The sequence below is a fragment of the Sorghum bicolor genome, chromosome 8 (genome assembly GCF_000003195.3).
Source record: "Sorghum bicolor cultivar BTx623 chromosome 8, Sorghum_bicolor_NCBIv3, whole genome shotgun sequence".
Lineage (NCBI taxonomy): Eukaryota > Viridiplantae > Streptophyta > Magnoliopsida > Poales > Poaceae > Sorghum > Sorghum bicolor.
Genome location: NC_012877.2, coordinates 33,507,784 through 33,530,229, shown reverse-complemented (window position 1 = coordinate 33,530,229; position 22,446 = coordinate 33,507,784). Strand labels below are relative to the sequence as shown.

The following is a 22,446-nucleotide window of genomic DNA, read 5'->3' as shown; positions in this document are numbered from 1 at the left end:
TATGCCCACCGCTTGACGTGGATCACTCGGCAGCGACCCTTCCCCACCTTCCTCCAGGTCCGTGACGACCTCGTCATGGAGGAGCTCCAGTAGGGAGTTTAGGTCCCATCAGCCTCTGCGCCGGGGTCCTCGACCTCCTCGACTGCTCTCGCTGCTACTCCCCCACCGCCTCCGTCTGTTCCGTCGTCGTCATCTCTTCTTGGTCCTTTCGGGCCGAGCGGGGGGGGGGGGGGGGGGCCTTCTGCCCCCCCTCCCCCTGGCGGGGGACCTGGTGCAGGCCCTGGGGGGCAACACGGGGCCCGCACCTCCACGGGGTACACCCTGACCATCCTTCCACAACGGCACAACCCATGGTCAGGGTGTATCTCTATGTGGCCGTTCCAGGCTTCTGGTGGTGAGCCTCGCCGGCCGGTGGCCATGCTCGCCGGTGCTCCCCTGGGGTTCCCCTCAGCGACCCCGTGGCCGGCACCTCCCGACGCGTACTCCGCGTCCCCGTGGCCTGGGTCTGCCGGTTGGGACCAGGCGGCCTTGGCTAACTCCTTTAGCACCATGGCCCTGACACCACCTGTTGGGCCGGAGTGGGTCGCCGACTCTGGGGCTACTTACCACACCACTTCTAACCACGTTATACTTTCTTCTGTTCACCCTCCGTCTTCCTCTCTTCCTTCGTCCATTATGGTCGCCAATGGGTCATGTCTTCTTGTCAAATCTGTGGGTGCCACCGGCCCTCATGGCTCTTTTCGTCTTCTTGATGTTCTTGTTGCACCTTCTATGGTTCACAACCTTCTTTCAATTCGTCGTTTTACAGCTGACAATTCCTGTTTCTGTGGAGTTTGACTCTTCTGGTCTTACTGTAAAGGATTTGGCTTCCCAGCGTCCTCTGCTCCGACGTGACAGCACGGGGCCACTTTACACTCTTCGCTTTTCGGCATCTGCCTTGCCTTCTTCGCCTCCTTCACCCGTTTTGTTCAGCCGCCTTCGCCACCACTACTTCCTCCACTACTTGGCACCGGCGCCTCGGCCATCCTTGACGTGATGCCCTGATGCACCTTAGTCGTAGTTCCGATATTCGATGTGCTCGGCCTCATGATGAGCATTTGTGTCATGCGTGCCAACTGGGCCGTCATGTTCGTCCTCCTTTTCATAGTTCTTCTAATGCGGCCTGCATTTTTTACCTTGTACATTGCGACTTATGGACATCTCCTGTCATCAGTATTTCTAGATACAAATACTATCTTGTGGTGGTCGATGATTATTCGCATTATTCCTGGACTTTTCCTTTATGTGCGAAGTCTGATGCTTTTCTCGCGATCCTCCACTTCTTCGCTTGGGTGTCCACACAGTTCGGCCTCACCATCAAGGCCGTCTAGTGTGACAATGGTCAGGAGTTTGATAACTCTACCTCCCGTGCCTTCTTCCTCTCTCACGGTGTCCAGTTGCGCATGTCTTGCCCGTATACCTCCTCTTAGAACGGCAAGGCTGAGCGCATGATTCGCACCACCAACGACACCGTGCGCACTCTTCTCCTGCAGGCCTCGCTTCCTGCTCGTTTTTGGGTTGAGGGCTTGCACACCTCCACCTATCTCCTTAATCGCCTTCCTTCCACTGCCTGTCCAGCTCCCACGCCACACCACGCTCTCTTCGGTACCCCTCCTCGCTACGATCACCTATGGGTTTTTGGGTGTGCGTGTTACCCGAACACCACTGCCACCACTCCCCACAAGCTGGCTCCCCGTTCGACCCTCTGTGTCTTCCTCAGATACTCTCTGGATCACCCCGGATCACAAGGGGTACTGATGCTATGACCTTACCTCTCGTCGCATCCTCATCTCTTGCCATGTGGTGTTCAATGAGTCTGTCTTCCCCTTTGCCACCACCACCACTCCCGCCTCCACCTCGGACCTTGACCTATCCTCTATGTTACCCACTAACCCGGTAGTCGAGCCACCTTTACCGGTGTTTCCTACAGGTACTACTACACCGTGGCCTTTGACGGGACCCTGCCCCAGCTCGCCGGTCGCCCGTGACACCCCGGGGTCTGTACCCTGCCCGGGTCTCGAGGGGTCACCTTCCGGACCGGCCCCTGCGCACGACACGGGTCCTGGGTCGCTGACTCCGACTCCAGCCCCACCGGCACGCTTCGCCTAGCCGGTGCTCGTCTACCAGCGGCGTGCCCACGACGCGGGTCCTGGACCGGCGACTCCGGCCCCACTGGCACGCTTTGCTCAGCCGGTGCGCGTCTACTAGTGGCCCCCTCTTCGCCGGGGTCACCTCTGCCACCGGCAGCATCCTCTCCGCCGACGACACCGACATCGCCGCCGAGGCCCCCTGCTACCTGTGTTGCGCTGCCGGTGTACCACTCGCCGCTTCTTCACCGACACCCGCATCATGTTCACCCTATGGTGACGTGACACGCGGGTAGTACCCTGTAGCCTCGGGCTCTTGCGGCGATGCCCGTGGACTCGCAGGTCTCCCCGGTACCCTCTTCTGTCCGCGAGGCCTTGCTGGACCATCACTGGCGCCGCACGATGGAAGAGGAGTACACGCCGCTCCTTGCCAAACCAGACATGGGATCCGGTGCCTCGTCCGTCAGGCTCCAACATCGTCACCGGCAAGTGGTGCGCAGGATGCGCTCAGCTTTTCCATTTTGCTGAGATGTGTAGGGGCACGACATGCGAAGGGAGACACTGTGGGTGAGGAAGAAGGAGCGGGAGGCAGAATTGTCGAATTCACGACTATTGTCAACAGACAGATTTGATATGGCACCTAAATTGAGTGCGAGCATAAGCAAAGAATTTGGGAAGTGCAGGGAACGTATCAGACTTAAGGCGGAGAGGAAAGGTCCATAAAAAATGGGAAAAATCATCAAGGATGACTAAATAGTATTTGAAGCCTGATACACTGAGTACAGGTGATGTCCATAGGTCATAATGCACTAAATCGAAGGGTTTGGAGGCCCTGGACAAAGAACTAGAAAAACGAAGGCGCACATGTCCTAGCTGACAAGCATGGCATAGGTGATCATCTGTAGGCTGGTGGTAGGTGATCGACGAAGAGTGAGACACGTGCTGAAGGGTCTCCTTGCCGGGGTGGCCGAGGTGGCGGTGCCAGATGGATGACGAAGGAGTGGCGACGAGGACGCAAGGAGCGGTGGGCGTCGAAGGAAGCTGCAAGGTGTACAAAGGCCCCGGGCTGTCACAGTGAAGGAGGACGTTCCTAGTATGCAGATCCTTCACAGAGATGCCAGAAGGGTCAAATTCAATAGAAACATGATTGTCAGTAGTGAATTGACGTACTGATAAGAGCTTTTTGATAATGCCACGAGCAAGAAGGACATTGTTAAGGTGAAAGGGGCCAGGAATAATCGAGCAGCCGGTGCCAACAACAGGAAGTGTGGCACCGTTGCCGACCACGATGGAAGTAGGAAAGGAGGAGAGTATGGGGGTAACAATACCGGGATTGGCGGCGACGTGGGAAGAGGCGCCAGAGTCGAAGACCCAGTAGTTGGTGCTTGGCTGGTTGAGAGACACCGTGCTGAAAGCCTGGGCCAGGGACTGAGGAGTCCATGGAGCCCATGATGGAGGGGTAGGCAGCAGCGCTGCGCACGTGCCTGGTGGAGAAATCAAGTAGCTTGGTGGGAGCACACCAGCCATCACAACATGTTGCTAACGAGGAGGGCGCGTCGGAGGAGGGCGAGGGCTGCTAGGTGCGGGACTGGGCCACATTTGAATGGACCCAGTCCACGGGTTGTAGAAGGACGGCCACCGCTGGCCGCCTGAGTTGCCCTGCTAGCGCCCGCCGCGGCGACGCCGGCAACGACCAGCGCCTGTACTGCTGCCCGAGGAGCCTCCCCCAGATGGAGGCATGGTCGGAGGGCGTGAAGGAGCAGGACTGGGGGCTGGCGCAGGAGAGGATGCCTTGCTGGATGAGGAGGTGAGGAGGGCAGTAGGGGGCGCTGAGGGCTGCACCATGTTCAGCTCGGCGAGGCGAAGATCAGCACGGACATCTGCGAATGCAGGGAACGACTTTTGTCGAGTGATGAGTTGAGCCATGAATTGAAACCGTTCATTGAGGCCCCGCAGTACGTTGAGTACAAGGGTGCGATCATTGACTGGTTCACCAAGGTCAGCGAGGGTGTCAGCCATGCCCTTCATCTTCCGACAGTAGTCATCGACACAGAGATCTCCTTGGGAGAGATTGCAAAATTCAGTGTCAAGAAGCAACGCCCGGGACTCACGGTTCCCAAGGAACTGCTCCGCAATCCCGAGCCAGGCCACACGAGCTGTGACGCCGTCGTGCGCGTGGATGATATCGAGGAGCTCGGTAGAGATGCTGTTGAAGATCCACGAGACGACCACGCAATCCATGCGGTACCAGGCAGGATCTGTGGGGCAAGACTCATCGCTGAGAACATGCTCCTTCAGGGAGTACCGACCGAGGGCGAGCAGGAGGTACCCGTGCCACTTAGAGTAGTGGGGGGACTTGAGGTCGAGGACGATGGGTATCAGATACTTGACGTTCTGAACCGCGCAAGCCTGACTATGCAGGTGGGCAATAGTGGCGGCCTCAGAGGGGAAGGAGTGCTTGTTGGATAATTTGGTGAACACGAGATTGATCTGGCAACAGCCAGAGGGCAGTTTGCCTGCTATGGCCTTTTGATTGAATTGCAAAAATAGATCTCGGTTACAAAAACCCTTGCCCAATCTCCAGCTCTTATAGGCTGAGGGCTACCTCTTGGATAGGCATATTCTAGAGTAGATTCCTAGTTAACTTGGCTGCCAAGGGTCTTATCTTCTTGACCCCCAAGCAAGCCTATTACAGCCACACAATTAAAACAGAAAAGAAAACAAAACTGCAATGGGCAATACTTAGGCCCTGCTATACTAGATACATGACCAACTGCTATCAGTTCTCCCCCTTGGTCTTGGTCTTCTTTGCTTAGATTGCCTCCAGGCCGATCCTTCCCCTGAGCTCTTCAAACTTGGTCTTGCCCAATGCCTTGGTAAGAATGTCAGCCAGCTGATCACCTGTTGAGATATGCTCTGCCTTGATGCTGCCATCCTCCAAGCAGCTTCGAATGAAATGGTACTTGATTCTGATGTGTTTGCTGCGCTCATGGAAGACAGGGTTCTTTGCTAAGGCCAGTGCAGACTTGCTGTCAACCTTCAGCTCAACAATATCCACAGATCTTCCAAGTAACTCAGCCAGCATGTGGCTTGTTGTTTTGGTTCCCATTATATATGCCAAATTATGGTATACCATAACAAAAAATATGTATTATGTATTTATGTAAGTTGCTCTCATACTGTTCTCATTAAAAAATGTTCAGATGCTCCATTTATTACTTTTTTGTTTACTAATTTGTGGGTATAGAAGATTAGGATTGGGGTAATTGGCCACACCTCAATTGGAGGGGGCGTCTTCTATTATATAGGGCCGACTGGCCTTTACAAGGCAAGGGTGATTCCCTTGATTTACATCTGATTTACATCTCCTAATTATAGTAACTAAATTAGTGATTTACATCTGCTAATTATAGTAACTAAATCAGCTATCCCTGATTGATTTACATCTGCTAATTATGGCAATGATATGCCACAGCATATGGTAAGGGGCTGCGACATATTCTATTGCCTAACACCCGCCCGCAGTCGCAGCGGGAGGCTCCCGGATGCAAAGGCTGGATTTAAACTCTCGAAAGAGTGCTGTCGGAAGCCCTTTAGTCATTGTAACACCCGGCCCAGGGCTTAATAGGATTAATAGGAGACTCATATCAACAAGTTGCAACTTCTTTTCCGGAAGCCCATCTTCAAAGAACTCTAAAGTTAAGCGTGCTTGGCCTGGAGAAATTTAGGGATGGGTGACCGACCGGGAAGTACTTCCCGGGTGCGCACGAGTGAGGACAAAGTGTGCAGAAAAGACTAGTGTTGGTCTGTGGGGACTGACTATGTCCTAGAAAAACTGCCAGATGTAAGCGGACCCGGCCTCATGGAGGCGGGACGTTACAGAATGGTATCGGAGCCGACTCTCGCGGTTTCACGGGCGCGTGTGTCGCAGTTGCACAGGCATGGTGTGCATGGCTGGTATATCAACAAGTTGCAACTTTTTTTCTGGAAGCCCATCTCCAAAGAACTCTAAAGTTAAGCGTGCTTGGTCTGGAGAAATTTAGGGATGGGTGACTGACCGGGAAGTACTTTCCGGGTGCGCACGATTGAGGACAAAGTGTGCAGAAAAGACTAGTGTTGGTCTGTGGGGACTGACTATGTCCTAGAAAAGCTGCCAGATGTAAGCGGGTCCGGCCTCATGGAGGCGGGACGTTACAGTTATGATGTCAGCGAACTGATGAGAGGAGGGTTCATGGAGAACCCGAATTTCACCAAGGGCCACCTTCTCGCGGATGAAGTGAATGTCGATCTCGATGTGCTTCGTTCGCTTGTGGTGGACGGGGTTGGCTGTCATGTAGACGGCGCTGATGTTGTCGCAGAAGACAACGATAGCGGAGGGCAGCTAAATATGGAGCTCCTGGAGTAACTGTCGAAGCCAGCAGCATTCAGCCACAACGTGAGCCACAACCCGATATTCTGCCTCTGCGCTAGAGCAGGACACCGTGGTCTGGCGCTTGGAGGAGATTGTCGCCGAGATAGACACAGAAGCCGGAGGTGGATCGTCGAGAGTCTGGACAGCCTGCCCAGTCAGCATCAGAGTAGGTAGTCAGCTTGTCGACGGAGCCGGTGCCAATGTGAAGATCCGAGGAGAGAGTCCCCTAGACGAAGCGTAGGATGCGCTTGATGAGCGCACGGTGATGCTCGCGCGGGGCGTGCATGAAGAGGCACACCTGTTGAACAGCATAAGCCAGATCAGGACGAGTCAACGTCAGGTACTGGAGAGCCCCCGCCAGGCTCCTGTACTCAGATGCGTCCTTCTCTGACAGTAGAACCCTGTCGATCGCGGATAGCTTGGCATGAGTGTCAACAAGTGTCGATGTCGGATGACACTCAACCATGCCCGCACGCTGAAGAAGCTTGATGGCGTACTGTCGCTGGGAGAGGAAGAGGCCATCGGAGGAGCGTGTGACAACGATGCCGAGGAAGTTGGTGGAGGGCGCCAAGATCCGTCATGGCGAACTCGGAGCTCAGCCGAGCCATAATGCGCTGAAGGAGCGCCAAGGACGAAGTGGTGAGACGATGTCGTCGACGTACAGCAGTAGGTAGGCGAGGCTCGTCCCTTCTCGTAATATGAAAAGGGACATGTCGGAGGTGGAGGCGACGAAGCCGAGCTGCCAGATGAAGGTGGCGAAGCGCTGGTACCAAGCCCGCGGAGCTTGCTTTAGTCCATACAAGGACTTCAGCAGACGGCAGACGTGATCTGGGGCGCCAGGGTCGACGAATCCTGGCGGCTGCTGACAGTAGACGGTCTCCTCGAGGTGGCCGTGAAGAAAGGCGTTCTTCACGTCCAGCTGGTGAATCGGCCAGGCACGGGATGCGGCAATGCTGAGTACAGATCGTATGGTGGCCGGTTTGATAACCGGGCTGAAAGTCTCGTCGTAGTCGACGCCCTTGCGCTGGGAGAAGCCTGGGACATCCCAACGAGCCTTGTGGCGAGCGAGGGACCCATCGGCATGGAACTTGTGCCGGAAGATCCACTTCCCCGTCACGATGTTGGCGCCGGGGGGACGCGGAACGAGCTGCCAGGTGTTGTTGTCGACGAGGGCCTGGTACTCATCCATCATCGCAGCACGCCAGTTGGCGTCGGCCAAAGCGCTGCGGTAGTTCGTTGGGATCAGCGATGGTGAGGAAGATGTGGCCGCCAGCCCTTCATAGCTGGCGCGAGGGATGGCACCGTCATGGTACGGGTAACACGTGGCGGCGGTGGCGGTGGCGACGGTGGTGGTGGCGGAGCAGTAGAGGCTGCCGGTGCCGGTGAGGGCGCCGTCGGTGGCGCCGAGGCGTCAGGAGGGACTGCCGGGGCAGCCGCTTCTCCGGACGGCTCGAGGCGGGGGCAGCGGACGTAGACCCGTGGAAAGGGAACCACGCCGGGTCCAGGCGGGGGCACGTGACCACGCCCGCCTAGTGTCAAAGGAGGCGATCCATGTGATGCCGCAACGTCGGAGGGTGGCTGCTCAACATCCGAGGGGGATGGAGTAACCACGGGCGTAGAAGAGGAAGTCCCACCTGCAACAACAGTAGAGCAAGGCACCGAAACCATATCGTCGTCGAGGAGAAAGTCGTGAGATGCTTGGGAGGAGGCATCTGAGGTGGCTGCAAAGGGAAAAGTGGTCTCATCGAATATAACATGGCGAGAGATGATGATGCGACGTGTTGATAGGTCGAGGCAGCGGTAACCTTTGTGTGAGGGGGGATATCCGAGGAAGACGCATGCCGTGGAGCGAGGGGCGAGCTTATGTTTAGAGGTTGCTTGCATGTTGGGGTAACAGAGACACCCAAAAACACGCAGATGGTTATAGATTGGTGGCTGATTATGTAGACGAGTATATGGAATGGCATGCTGAATGGAGGAGGATGGGCGCCTATTATGGAGGTAGCAAGCTGTCAGGAGTCCCTCGGCCCAATATGCGGGAGGCAGGGAGGCGTGGAGCAGCATGGTACGAATGGAATTGTTGAGGGTGCGGATGATGCGTTCAGCTTTGCCATTTTGGGATGATGTGTAGGGACAGGAGTAGCAGAGGTGAGTGCCTTGAGCAGCGAAGAATTTGGTGGTGGCAGTGTTGAGGAATTCAGTCCCGTTATCAGCCTGAAAGCATTTTATGGGAAAACTGAATTGTGTTTTGGCGAGCGCAGCAAGTTCAACTAAGTGTTGGTGGACCTCTAATTTTTTTCGGAGCGGAAAAACCCAACAGTAGTGGCTATAATCATCTAAACATACCAAGTAGTATGAAAAACTAGACAGACTGTTGATGGGGGAAGTCCAAACATCACAGTGAACAAGTTCGAAAGGGGCATGAGTTATGGACTGCGAAGAACTGAAAGGTAGACGCGTATGTTTGCCTATCTGACAAGAGTGACATAGGGAGTGGTCTACTTTATTACAGGAAACAACATGCAATTTATTGAGGCGCTCTAGAGCAGCGGGTGCAGGATGGCCGAGACGTTGATGCCACAGAGTCGACGAAGCAGCTAGGAGAGCATGAGGTGGAGCGGCAGCTGTGGAGGCAGGCATGGTGTATAGGTCCCCATCGCAGTTACAGCGGAGAATCACGCGTCCCGTCCTGAGATCCTTAACAGAAAAACCATGTGCGTCAAATTCAAGGAGCAGCTATTGTCACGAGTGAATTGACGGACAGAAAGCAGGTTGCGGACTATGGATGGTGCAACAAGAATATTATTAAGAGCGAAGTTTGTGGTAGGTGTGGGAAGAATGGTGTGACCTCTAGACGTGACAGGAATACTGGTGCCATTACCTACTGTTATTGAGGAGATGGAGGAGGGGAGACGTTGGGTGAGCATACCAGCCGAGGAGGACATATGTGTGGAGGCGCTGGAGTCAACTATCCAGTCGCCCTGCAGTTGCATGTTCTGCAGGGCAGCGATGAGGCCGGCTGCATCCAGGTGCTGGTGGAGGTGTTGGAGCCGCTGGAGGAGGTCTGGAGCGGAGCGAAGGCGGTGTTGGCCTGTGGGGCAGGCCCTAGTATGCCCGAGTTGCGCCCAGCCTGGCCACCAGGACCTCCAGGAACGCCAGAACCGCCCTGACGGCGCTGTCCAGGAGGAGTGACACGCTCTCCAGGGGCCACACGTTCGCCGGTCCAGGGATTGAAGCCCCAGGGAACGCGCTTGTTGGTGCTGGTGCCGCCGGAGGACTGCTGGCCACCCTTCTTGGTGTTAGGGCGCCGGCCGCCCTGCAGCAGCTGCTGCTGGTGACCGCCAAGAGAGGAGGCAGCAGCCAGGAGGGCGGTGGTGGCGCGCACCTTTTCCTCGTTCTGCAGGCGCAGCTCTTTGAGGAGGAGCTGGTGCCGGGCGGCAGCGAGGGTGAGGGGCTGTGTCTCGGCGATGTTGTCGGCGACATTGGAGTAGACCTCGTTGAGCCCTCGCAGCAGGTTGAGGACGAGGTTGGGTTCAGAGACGGGCTGCCCAATGTCGCGCAGTTCGTCGGCCTTCTCCTTCATGCGAACGCAGTAGGCGTCAATAGACAGATCCCCTTGAGTCATTGAGTGGAACTCGTGATTCAAGAAGATGGCGCGAGGAGCCTTGTTCGCCTGGAACACCGCGCTGATGGCCGCCCAAAGGGCGCGCGCCGTCTGCGTGTCATCGGTCATGGCGAGATTGAGGACAGCATCGGAGACGGTGCTGTACATCCAGCCGCGGACGCAGAAGTCAGCCTGCAGCCAGGCCGCGTCGGGAGTCGTGGTGGAGGCAGCGGCGAGGTGATGCTGCAGCCCAAACTTGCCACATGTGGCCACGAACGCCGTCGACCACATGGTGAAGTTGGAGGGCTTCAACTCAAGGGTCATGGGGACGTGGAGCTTGATGTTGATGGTGGCGAAGGGGGAGATTGCAGGAGCAGCATCGCTGGTGAGGTTGCCGCTGGTGGCAGAGGAGAGGGATGATTCGGTTCCCATGGGAAGGGGAGGAGAAGGTCGGCGCCCAGGAGGAGATCGAGATTAGAACGAGATCAAGGCCTGAACTCGTGATACCATATAAGATTAGGATTGGGGCAATTGGCCACACCTCAATTGGAGGGGGCGCCTTCTATTATATAGGGCCGACTGGCCTTTACAAGGCAAGGGTGACTCCCCTGATTTACATCTCCTAATTATAGTAACTAAATCAGTGATTTACATCTGCTAATTATAGTAACTAAATCAGCTATCCCTGATTGATTTACATCTGCTAATTATGGCAATGATATGCCGCAGCATATGGTAAGGGGCTGCGGCATATTCTTTTGCCTAACAGTGGGACAGCAGTGAGTAGATTGATAATTTGGCTTACTTTCTTTATTTGCCTAATAACCTACGACCATAAATATTTAAAATTAAAATACAGGAAAATATGTTATAAATTACTTGATTAGTCTATATTTATTGTTATAACAATGCTAATGAATAAAAATTTTGCTTGAGTGATACATATTTGTATGGCTTATTTCTTTGGTATACAACAAGAAGCTTGCACATTTGTTCATTGTGTAGAAACATGAAATTATTTTGTGTACAGAATTTATGTCCAGCTCGTTCCTAATTTATTTATTTATGCTGTTTGCCAAATGTGCAGATTTCTATTCAGTTTTATCAGGAGGAAGTACAACTGAATCAGACCCTGACACTGCAAGCCACATGGCTGAAGTTGAAACTGAGGAAGATGAAGTTACATACTTTGATACAAGAGACTTTTTATCTGTAGAGTCTTTACGGAGTGCTTCATGTCAAAGGAGGGAACTAACTGCACTAGGTTTTGGATCAGAATATGTTGGAGTTTCTGTTACAAATACTGTCAAAACTACTAAATATCCCTTTGTGCTACGTAGGGATAAGCTACCAGAGCCTAAGGAAAAAGAGAAGCATATAGGATTATGGTCAATAATTAGAGAAAATATAGGGAAAGACCTTTCAGGTGTTTGTCTACCTGTTTATTTCAATGAGCCTCTTTCTTCTTTACAAAAATGTTTTGAAGATTTGGAGTACTCTTACTTGGTTGACCATGCACTACACTGGGGAAAACAGGTAGAGTAATAAGTCTTTCCAACACTCGCTTTAAAGGATTAATTATGTGAGATTCTATTTCGATGTTTCTTTATGGTTCCATTTTAATTTTCTTTGTAAGATCTTCCATATATTTCAACTGCTTAATCGAACATTTTTGGGAGTCCATAGAAAAAAATTGATATTGGTCAAAATTTAACTAGTTGTGCATGGCCAAGGTTTTTTTAGTAACTATAATTTTCTTCTTTGAAAATACCAGACTGCATTATATGTTTTAGGTATGACACTTCAAGTAACTAAATTTGGTCCACGTAAAAAACTTTACATTTGAAGCATTCTTTGCTTGCCCCATCCTGGTCTCCTGGACAACCAAGAACTTGTAGGTCTGGATTGGGCTGAAATTCCTTCCAGTTTTGGTTCATCCAAACAAGTTATGTAAGCATGTCGAATAATTGTAAAAAGGCAACGTTTAGTAGGAATAATTTTACTGATTTGAATTGTCTAGTCAATAGTCATCTAGTTTTATCTCTATCATCCAAACTCATTGCACAAGTTGTTTGAATTTCTGATATAGTGATATCTTTAGAGTCGAGAATCTCTGTGTAGCATGTAATCTATAGGAGAATCCAACCCCCCTGCCCCCCCCCCCCCCCCCCCCAAATGGGAAGAAAAAGCTGATACACTGATTACAAACGAGAACCTTATATCCAATTTCCTTTTGGTTCTTCGCTGACTACAAATTTTGGCATGCAATATGCTTTCCTTTAGGAAAGAAGTTAGTTTGGGAGCGAATTTTAGTCTGGGGTTAAAAAAAATCCCCTCATCTGTCCCATGCCAAAGCACAGGTCTAAGGTCTGGCTATGGGCTATGGTGTCACTGTGTATGAGTGGGGAGGTGTTTTGGGATTTTCTTGACCTGCGTGAGAAGATCTTCTTAGCAAATTACCCGGGGGCTGTCTTACCCCCACAGATTGAGTTTTGTAGTCTTCACCCTAATTTGAGTGCTATGCTTCTCTTCCTATCAATGCTTTATGTTTTGCAATGCAATGATTCTTGGTAAATACAATGTAGGGTGACAGCTTAATGAGGATACTTCATGTAGCAGCATTTGCAGTATCAGGTTATGCTTCAACCGAAGGTCGGCAATGCAAACCCTTCAATCCCCTACTGGGGGAAACATATGAAGCGGACTATCCGGATAAAGGACTTCGTTTTTTCTCTGAAAAGGTTGCATAGCTGTTTAAATTATGAGCTATTTTTACTCTGTTCTGCAATATTTGTCCATAGCACACCATGCAGAGTCTGAGAAAGTAATACTTTCCGGGAAACGAAAATTTGAAATAACCATCCATTACCCCTATTAAATGTAATTATAGAGTATGCAAGTTAATTCTTAGTTCCTGTTTTCTGAACGTTTTATTAGGGGTAGAGTGGAAATACAGCAATAACTGCACACTTGGTGTTGTCGTCAGACAAGTATTATGAAATGATTTTTTCCAAGGCCATGGACAAGTATTGTAGAAAACAGAGGGCAGCCCCAGTGCATGTACCTCCCGCTTGCTTGTGGTTCAGGGGGGGGGGGGGGATCTTTTGTACGCAACCTTTCCCTGCATTTCTGCAAGAGGCTGTTTCCAGGACTTGAACCTGTGACCTCATGGTCACAAGACAACAGCTTTACCACTGCGCCAAGGCTCCCCTTCATTGTAGAAAACAGAGGGGAACTAGTAATTTAATTCCTAGTTCCTGTCATTGATTTGTTTGTACCTCACATGTTTTCTAGTAGTAGTAAACTATAGTGCTCACTGAAGTTATTTGGTTAATAAGGTATTCACATGAATTGATTAAAAAACCGTGGTTGTGACAAGAACTAATATTTATTTCAGGTCAGTCATCACCCAATGGTTGTTGCATGCCACTGTGACGGTAGAGGTTGGAGATTCTGGGGTGATTCCAATCTGAAAGGAAAGTTCTGGGGTCGATCCATTCAGCTTGACCCAATAGGCGTTCTTACCCTCCAATTTGATGATGGAGAAACATTTCAGTGGAGTAAAGTGACTACTTCCATTTACAATATCATAATTGGCAAAATTTACTGTGATCATTATGGCACAATGCGCATCAATGGAAGTGGCCAGTACTCCTGCAAGCTTAAATTTAAAGAACAGTCAATTATAGATCGCAATCCACACCAGGTAACTCAGTAACTTGAAACTTCTACATGTATGATAGGAACTGTTCAAAGGAAACCTTCTTCTTTGAAAAATAAGGGCAAATATTTTATTATAATAGATAGCACTTCATTTCTGTGTTCTCTGGTCCAAAGTCTTTTATTCTTTTATTAACCTCTAGTACCTCACATAGCATCATACCACAGTTTATAAAGACATGTGCCAAAGAGGATGCATTTTTGCTTTATTTTTTACAAGGTCTTTGCCGGTGCATTGCAAGGGGAGCCAAAAAACAATATTTTCCAAGAAAAATCGTTTCATCCCAATTTGGGATCCATATTGCACAACTAAACCTTATGGTTTCTGACTGAGATTTCCCAAAGAAGATACCTCTCCTGCGTGTTCGGGAAAAAAATCGAGACCAAGAAAGAACTCCCACCTGAACTACTTACATAAAAATATGGCACTGGTAAAGCAATCCTATATTTGCAGTTTATCCATTTTGAAATACAGAAAATGGTTACCTAGAAGGAGAGGCTTGACAGTTTTAATGTGAACCAGTATTAAATTAAAACCAAGGAGTGAGGAAACATAAACTCTTATGTCTTAACAAAACAATCTGGATTTACTTTGGAGAGAGCACATAGAAGACAAGGATTTTCTTCTTTCAGGATTCCATGTTGGGAAAAATGCAAGGACAAGTAATCACTGCAATCACACATTGGTAGGTAGATCACCATGACATAACCCTTTCCTACAAATGCGAAACGAATCACTTGCAATTTTCAGTACCATCTGATTGTCACCCATGCTCAACAGTGAGATTAAACCTGCATGACTTCGTGCTTTCAGAATTCAGAAGATGCACTACTGAGAATCAAGAGTTAGATACAGAACAAACATGTTTCTTTAGGTGCCTGAGCTGAGCTCAAGGGAATATATTTAGAACCTAGATAGATGTAGATCTTCAGTAGCTCCATCGGCCCATAAGTACTGAAGCTGATGGCATGAATGAGACCCCAAGAAGCACATGACCTGCCACAGTTACTGTTATGGTGGGCCGGTAGTACCATCGTCGGAAACACACTAGTGGCTAGGGGCCAATCACCAAGGGAGCACGGCGAGCTGCATAGCGCCAAGGGCGCGGTCACCACGCGTCTAGGAGCCGGTTTAGTCGGTTGAGTCGGTTTGATTCTTTGGTCTTGTTAGATTTGGGTTTGTTAGATCGTGTGAACTATTTCTGGAGTTTGTTAGCTGCATGTGTGAGTTGTGGTTGCATGTGTCAGTTGGCCTATAAGGTGAGTCATTTGTTTAATGAAAGGATTAGCCTGGGATTGAGATTTATCTCCCTTGGGCCCCTGGGCTATCCTGTCTCCTGCCGTCTTCCTCTCTTCCCTGATCCCATCTACTCCAGGCGCCAAGCACGTCGCCTCCTCTACGCCGTCGGGCATTCAAGCCATGGCCTCCCATCTCTCATCGCTGCTCCATTAGGTCCCTGGAACGTAACAATCTAGTATCGGAGCCCATGTCGTCCTTGATCCCCGCCACCGCTGTTCTACCGGTCTCCTCCGCATATGAATTTGAATTATAGATACCAATTGATAGATCAAGTCTTCACCCATATGAATTTGAGAACCACTTATATGATCAAGTGCACTATCTTTTGTTTTGGTTGGCTTGCTTCATCTTTTCTTGATCATTGCTTGCATGAGAGAACTAATAAGAATACCACTTGAAATAGCATGATTAGCTCTCTTTTGGGTGTTGCTTCCTCCCTTGATCAATCCTTTTGATTGCTTTAACTAAGCATCTCAAATGTCCTTTAGATCACCACTTCCATGTTAGTCTTCCAAGCACCACACTTGGTTTACCAACTTCTCGGGCAGTAAGCCCCTCACATAGGGAGAAGTGATCTCTCTCCAAAGAATCATTCTTAATACTCACTTGAATTGCTTTGATTGATTGACTCAAGTGATGGACTTAGTATGATGAGTAATCTTGAATCCTTCTTTAAGTCCTTTTCTATCTACTTATTTAAGTTCTTTTCTTCCTACCAAATGATCTTCAATAGTAACTAGAACTTAAACTTTATCTTCATCTTGAGTTTAATCTTGATCTTCAACTTGAGTACCAAATGTGTATACCAAGTACACTCCACCAAACAGCCTTGTACTCAACACTTGTCATACTAAGATCAATTCAAAACCAAACTTAGGTGCTTCAAACACTTGTAAACATGATTCCAACTTGAGGACCTTTCGATTAAAGTGACTCTAGATCATTCCAATAATTGTTCACTTTTTGGCAGATTCTGTACCCTTTAAAGAATAACCCATAACTCACAATGTACAGATCCAAATACCACGAAAGTTGGTGGAGATGTGCCTCGCTAAGTCATCTAGCAGCTGTAAAAGTTTGAGCTTCATTTGACTTATAGATTGCTACCAGATTTCAATTCTTCCACCACTGCTATATGCTGAAAATTGCTGCACTATAGCTGATAAGATCCACTCCAAGACCAAAGTATCCTTTATCCAATTCTCATAAAATATCTACAACATCTTCTATGATAAGGATACAACATGCATATCAAATTTCAAGTCATTCCAATAAGATTTGATCACTCAAACTCAGACTCAGCTAGCTCAGTTTTTCAATATTGGACAGATTTCGAACAATTTAGCTAAGCTTCTTCAAATTGAATCAAACTTGAAATAGACTTGTTTGAATACTTTCACAAGACATATATCCATTCAATTCACTTACTAAACGTCATCTTATGAATTTATCCAACTCAAGTCAAACCAAACTTGATTACTAAGCATTTAATCCATTCAATCATCTTATAGCAAGCAACATTGCATATATATCCAATTCAATCAACTCATAAGCACCCAAGTGAATTAGATCAACAAATATATACCTTGGTTATCTCATGGCCATCTAATTTGCAAGCTTCAATTTATTTATTTGCAAGCCATCAAATAATCCAATAAGTTACCACAACTTGAATATAGCACTTGCAAGCTTCAATTCATTTATTTGCCTCGGCCGTCTCTGCAAGAGGGAAGAAGGAGCTGGCGCAGGAGAGGTGGGCGGCTAGGGTTTCTCCCGACTTCCCGAGGAAGCCGGAAACAATAATATGTTTCTGCTTAAACCTGTCTCAATAGTCTTTACAAGTATTTATAACTCTCTCTCACAAAATTAATAATTAACACCCTATAAAATTATATAATAAAGGTAACTGTGGGCTTATAGCCCCTGGCCGCCCACAGCACCCCTCCTTCACCCGCTGCTGGGCTTGCGGCGGGTATAGGGAATTCCGGTCATAACATCTCTCCCCGCCTGCAAAAACAACACGTCCTCGACCTGGAAATCGAGGTAGACGGAGGGGAACTCGTCGAGATGCTCCTGGGTGGCGTCCTCATCTGGCAGCCCGTGCCACTTGATCAGCACCTTCCAGACCCCACGGCGCTGCGGGACTTGTAGCACCCGCTGCGGTGCAAGAAGCACGCGACCATCCCGCGTCGGTGGCAGAACGGCCGGGGCAGCTGGGGGATCACCGCGATGCTTCTTCATTAGACTGACATGGAAGACATCGTGGAGGCGAGCACCCTCCAGAAGCTGAAGATGGTAGGCAACACTGCCGATGCGCTCTAGCACACAAAAGGGCCGAGCATACCGCGGACCCAGCTTGTGTTTGGCGTGGGGGTCCAAGGACTGCGCCGTACAATGTAGGAGACGCAGCCACACCCAGTCGCCAACCGTGAACTACACATCCCAATGGCCGACATCATAATATTTCTTCGAGAGCTGCAGCACCTGGATGAGCCGTTGACGAACTTCAGCGAGAACGTCATCATGCGCACGGAGAAGAGCGTCTGCAGCTTTGGTCCGTGCCGTCCCCAGCCTATACGGCAGAATAGGCGGAGGGGGACGACCATACACCACCTTAGTCGCGGAGGGCGGTATGGAAGGAGGTATTGTAGCAATACTCTAGCCACGACAGCCAGTCTACCCAAGCCCTCAGTCGATCACCTGTAACGCAACCCAAATACATGGCAATCCCCCTATTGACCACCTTCGATTGTCCATCCGTCTACGGGTGGAAAGCCATGCTCATCCGGAGAGTCACTCCCGCCACTTGAAGAGGTCAAGGCACACATGTCCAGTGAACACTTGAAGAGGTCACTGACGATCTACGACGGGAACCCATGACGGCGGACGATGCTGTCGAAGAACACGCGGGCGGGCAACAGAGGTCGCCGTGTAGGGGTGGCCGAGCGCAATAAAATGCGCGTACCTGGAGAAGCGGTTGATGATAGTGAGGATGACGGACTTGCCGTCGACCTTAGGCAGCCCTTCGATGAAGTCCATAGAGATATCCGCCCACACCTAGTACGGCACCTCTAGGGGCTGCAGCAGCCCTGTTGGCAGTAAAGCCTCTGTCTTGTTGTGCTAACAAGTGGCGCAAGTTCGTACCTAGTCCTAGACCTAGGCATGATCGCCTGGAATGTAGAAGTCGGAAGGAAGGTGATGGAGTGTCTTTTGAACACCTTCGTGACCAGCCCCGTGAGGAGTTTGCGATCCACTGATGTTGCGGCACCGTCGATAGGCGTTGGTCCATTAGGAACTTGAGGTTGTGATGATCAGCGCGAACAACAAAATGCCGCCCCACAAGTACGGCCGCCAATACCGAATGGCTTGGACCAGCCCGATGAGCTCGAGCTCATAGGCAACAAGCTTGTGGTGACGGGCAGCGAACGGCCTGCTGAAGAAGGAAAGGGGTTCGGCGCCCTGGTGGAGGACGGCACCAAACTCCACGCCCGACGCGTCGCTGTCCACCATGAACACCTTGTCGAAATCTGGCATTTGCAGCACCGGCCCCGTCGTGTGGGCGCCTTTCAGCGCCTGGAAGGCGGCCTCGGTGTCGTCATCCCAAGTGAACGTGTCTCGCCGCAAGAGACGCGCAGCGGTGCCGCGATGATGCCGAAGTCGCGAATAAATTTCCGGTAGTAGTTGGCGAGCCCTAGGAAGCCCCGAAGGGCCCGTGCCGAACGCAGAGTAGGCCACGAAGAGACCGCTGCAACCTTGTCGGCGTCCATGGCGACCCCCTGGGCGGAGATGACGTGGCTGAGGTAGGCGACGGAGGTGGCCCCAAACGAACACTTGGAACGCTTGAGGTGCAGGCGGTGAGGACTATCCCAAACGAACACTTGGAACACTTGGAGGGCGTTGAGGACGATCCCGACGTGGTGCAAGTGCTCCGCCTAGGAAGACCTGTATATCAGTATGTCATCGAAAAAGACCAGCACAAACCTGCAGAGGTATGGCCTAAGAACGTCGTTCATCAGTGCTTGAAGGTAGCCGTGGCGTTGGCGGGGCCGAAAGGCATCACCAAAAATTCGTAGTGCCCCTGGTAAGTGCGGAACACTGTCTTGCTGATGTCATCCGGGTGCATCCGCACATCGTGATAGCCGGAGCGTAAATCCAGCTTGGAGAAGAAGCGGGCGCCATGTAGTTCGTCGAGGAGCTCATCAACCACAGGTATCGGAATTTTGTCCTTGGCAGTCTATGTGTTGAGCGCGCGATAGTCGATGCAGAACCTCCATGACTTGTCTGCCTTGCGCACCTGGAGAACCGGCGCAGCATATGGAGACGCGCTGGGGCGGATAATCCCTTGCACAAGCATCTCTGCGCATTGCCGTTCCAGTTCATCCTTCTGCAGCTGCTTGTAGCGATAGGGGCGTACGGCGACTGGCGTAGTATCCGGGAGTAGATGAATGCGATGGTCATAGGGCCGGGCCGGTTGCAGCTCATGCGACGCAACAAAGACCCGCTCGAACTGCTGTAGTAGACTGTCTAGGAAGGGCTGCCCTGGGAGCGCCTGGACTGCACGAACCGTCGGCTCCAGAATGTCATCGCGGGGGGAGCCGAGGCCCTTCCATAGGATGCCTCGAGAGCCCCGCGTAAAGGCCATGCAGAGGTCCTCAAAATCCCAAAGAATAGGCCCCAACCTATGAAGGAACTCCACCCCCAGGATGAGACCGAACTCGCCCAGGGAGATGCCGAAGCAGTCAATAGTAAACTCCTTCGAGCCTATCGCCAGGGCGACCTACCGGGCGACGCCTTCACATGGAACGCGGTCGTCGTTAGCCACCAGCACCTGCATGTGAGGCGAGGGGGCTGTGGTCGTCGTTATCCTCGTTGATGAAGTTCGTCGTTGTGGGGGCATAAACCCCTATACCCGTACGGCTAGACTTGGGCCAGGAGATTTGCCCCATTACGAGATAGTTCGAGGCTTGATCCAACTACACGGAGTTTCACGCAAGGAAACAAGACGTGGAGATTAAGCAGGATTCTAGTCGGTTAGAATAGTCGGTTAGAATAGGAATTTATATCATATTATCTATGACAATTGTAAATTTGTAATCGACTAGGATTAGTTTCTAGATTTGTAACCCTGCCCTCTGGACTATATAAAGAAAGGTAAGGGACCCCCTTAGTAAAATTCAACACATCTAAGATCAATACAATCAGACGCAGGATGTAGGTATTACGCCACACGGCGGCCGAACCTAGATAAAATCCTTGTCTGTGTCTTGCGTCACCATCGAGTTTCTGGCTTGCGCACCCGTCTGCCGATAAACTACTACTATGGGTATACCCCAAGGTAGACTGCCGACTAGCTTTCATCGACAGTGGTGCGCCAGGTAGGGGGTGTGCGTACTGCTCTCCAGATGAACAAGATGGTCATTGTCCCCGCTTCCGCTGCCGTGACTGAAGGCCTCACGTTCACCGTTGGCCAGATCACCTGGACAACCCGCGCTGGTGGTCTCACGACCGTGGTTTTGGAAGAAAACAAGATCCAGTCGGGAGCAGTATTGGTGGTGGCCCCGATCACATCGACTACGGTTACCTTTGCCCCGATAACGTCGTCGACCACGCCGACGACTCGTCCTCCGCTTACCCGCTACAATGGGAAGTGGGTCGACAACTCCGACCTGCTCGAGGCCATTGATCGTGCCGATCACAAGCTCTCCGAGGCCAGATCACTAGGACGACGCCGCTTGATTGTCACGAATCTACTCGACTAACTCGTGTTACTACACACGAACGGTTGGGAACGTCCCTAGCGATCACGGTCATCCTAGGCTCAGATCCCACATGGCGTTTTTATCCAAGATCTTGTCAAGCCAAGGATCGATGAAAATCTGGTCAAGAAAAAGAACAGCGAGGCACTGTTCGTCCACACCGTTCAGGGCGCCCCTCCGATAACCAATAGCACTAATTGGCGTACGCCCTTCATTAAATACCTTACAGACGGTACTGGTCTTCAAGACAAGATAGAAACGAACGCCTTATTCGGCGATCTAAAAATTATTTACTGGTCGACGGTCGATTTATGCGCAAGAATGCAGGCACAGAAATCTTGATGAACTGTATCACCCAAGATAACGGTGTCAAACTCCTGGAAGACATACACGCTGGATCCTACGACAACCACGCGACCTCTCGAACGTTGGTCGGAAAGGCTTTCCGAGCGGATTGCTATTGGCTGTCTGTGGTCTCTGACGTCGAAAAGCTGGTACGACACTGCGAGGGTTGTCAGTTCTTCGCCAAAAAGACTCACGTCCCAGCTCACGAGATCCAGACAATACCCGCGTCTTGGTCGTTCGCCTGTTGGGGTCTAGATATGATCGGGCCATTCAAGTCCACCCCTGGTAATTTCAAATTTGTGTTCGTACTGGTCGATAAGTTCTCTAAATGGATCGAGTACATGCCCTTGGTAAAGGCAACTTCAGAAAAGGCTGTGGAGTTCCTCAATCAGGTCATACATCCTTTTGGGATCCCAAACTGCATAATCACAGACTTGGGAACTCAGTTCACCGGTACTACATTCTGTGACTTCTGCGATGATAGAGGCATAGTTGTGAAGTATGTGTCAGTAGCTCATCCTAGAGCTAACGGACAAGTCGAGCGAGCTAATGGTATTGTATAGAGAAAGCGACAGAGCAGCGGGAAGATGGATTAAGGAATTGCCAACCGTGGTCTGGGGTCTCCGAACACAACCTAGTCGGAATACGGGCGTGTCCTTGTACTCCATGATATACGAGTCTGAGGCGGTTCTTCCTACCGATATAAAGTTCGGATCTCCGAGGGTCGAGTGTTTCGATCAGCTTTCAGCAGACAAGACCAGGGAAGTTGAAATCAACTGCACGGAGGAACAACGGCTAGACTCTTACGTCCGAACACCCAAGTATCTCAATTTCCTACGACGATATTATAATCGGAATGTTAAGGAACGTTCTATCGTGGTCAAGAGATTTGGTACTGAAATGGAAGACAAGCCAGGAAGTGATGCACAAACTATCCACGCCTTGGGAGGGCTCCTTCGTGGTCACGAAAGTCACATGCCCCACTTGTTACAGATTGGCCCATCCGGATGGCACAAGCTTGCCTAATTCCTGGCATATAGACAAGCTACGACGTTTTTATCCTTAGACAAGCACATATCATATGTATTTTTCCTTATGATTTATGATAAGTATCAGTTTTTGTTCTATACTTCTTATATGCAGAACACTCGTCAAGTGCGACCTCTCCCGTTCTCGACACTCAA

At 50.6% G+C, this 22,446-nt stretch overlaps 1 protein-coding gene across 2 annotated transcripts in view; it reads left to right on the top strand.

The window, feature by feature from the left end:
* LOC8061236 (oxysterol-binding protein-related protein 1D) overlaps positions 1-22,446 on the top strand; it is a 39,146-nt gene that overhangs the window by 4,875 nt on the left and 11,825 nt on the right. For both annotated transcript variants that reach the window (XM_021445747.1, XM_002443094.2), the window contains exons 4-6: positions 11,229-11,677; positions 12,727-12,882; positions 13,539-13,847. In XM_021445747.1, coding sequence (XP_021301422.1) covers positions 11,229-11,677; positions 12,727-12,882; positions 13,539-13,847 — 914 coding nt within the window. The remainder of the gene's footprint in view (positions 1-11,228; positions 11,678-12,726; positions 12,883-13,538; positions 13,848-22,446) is intronic.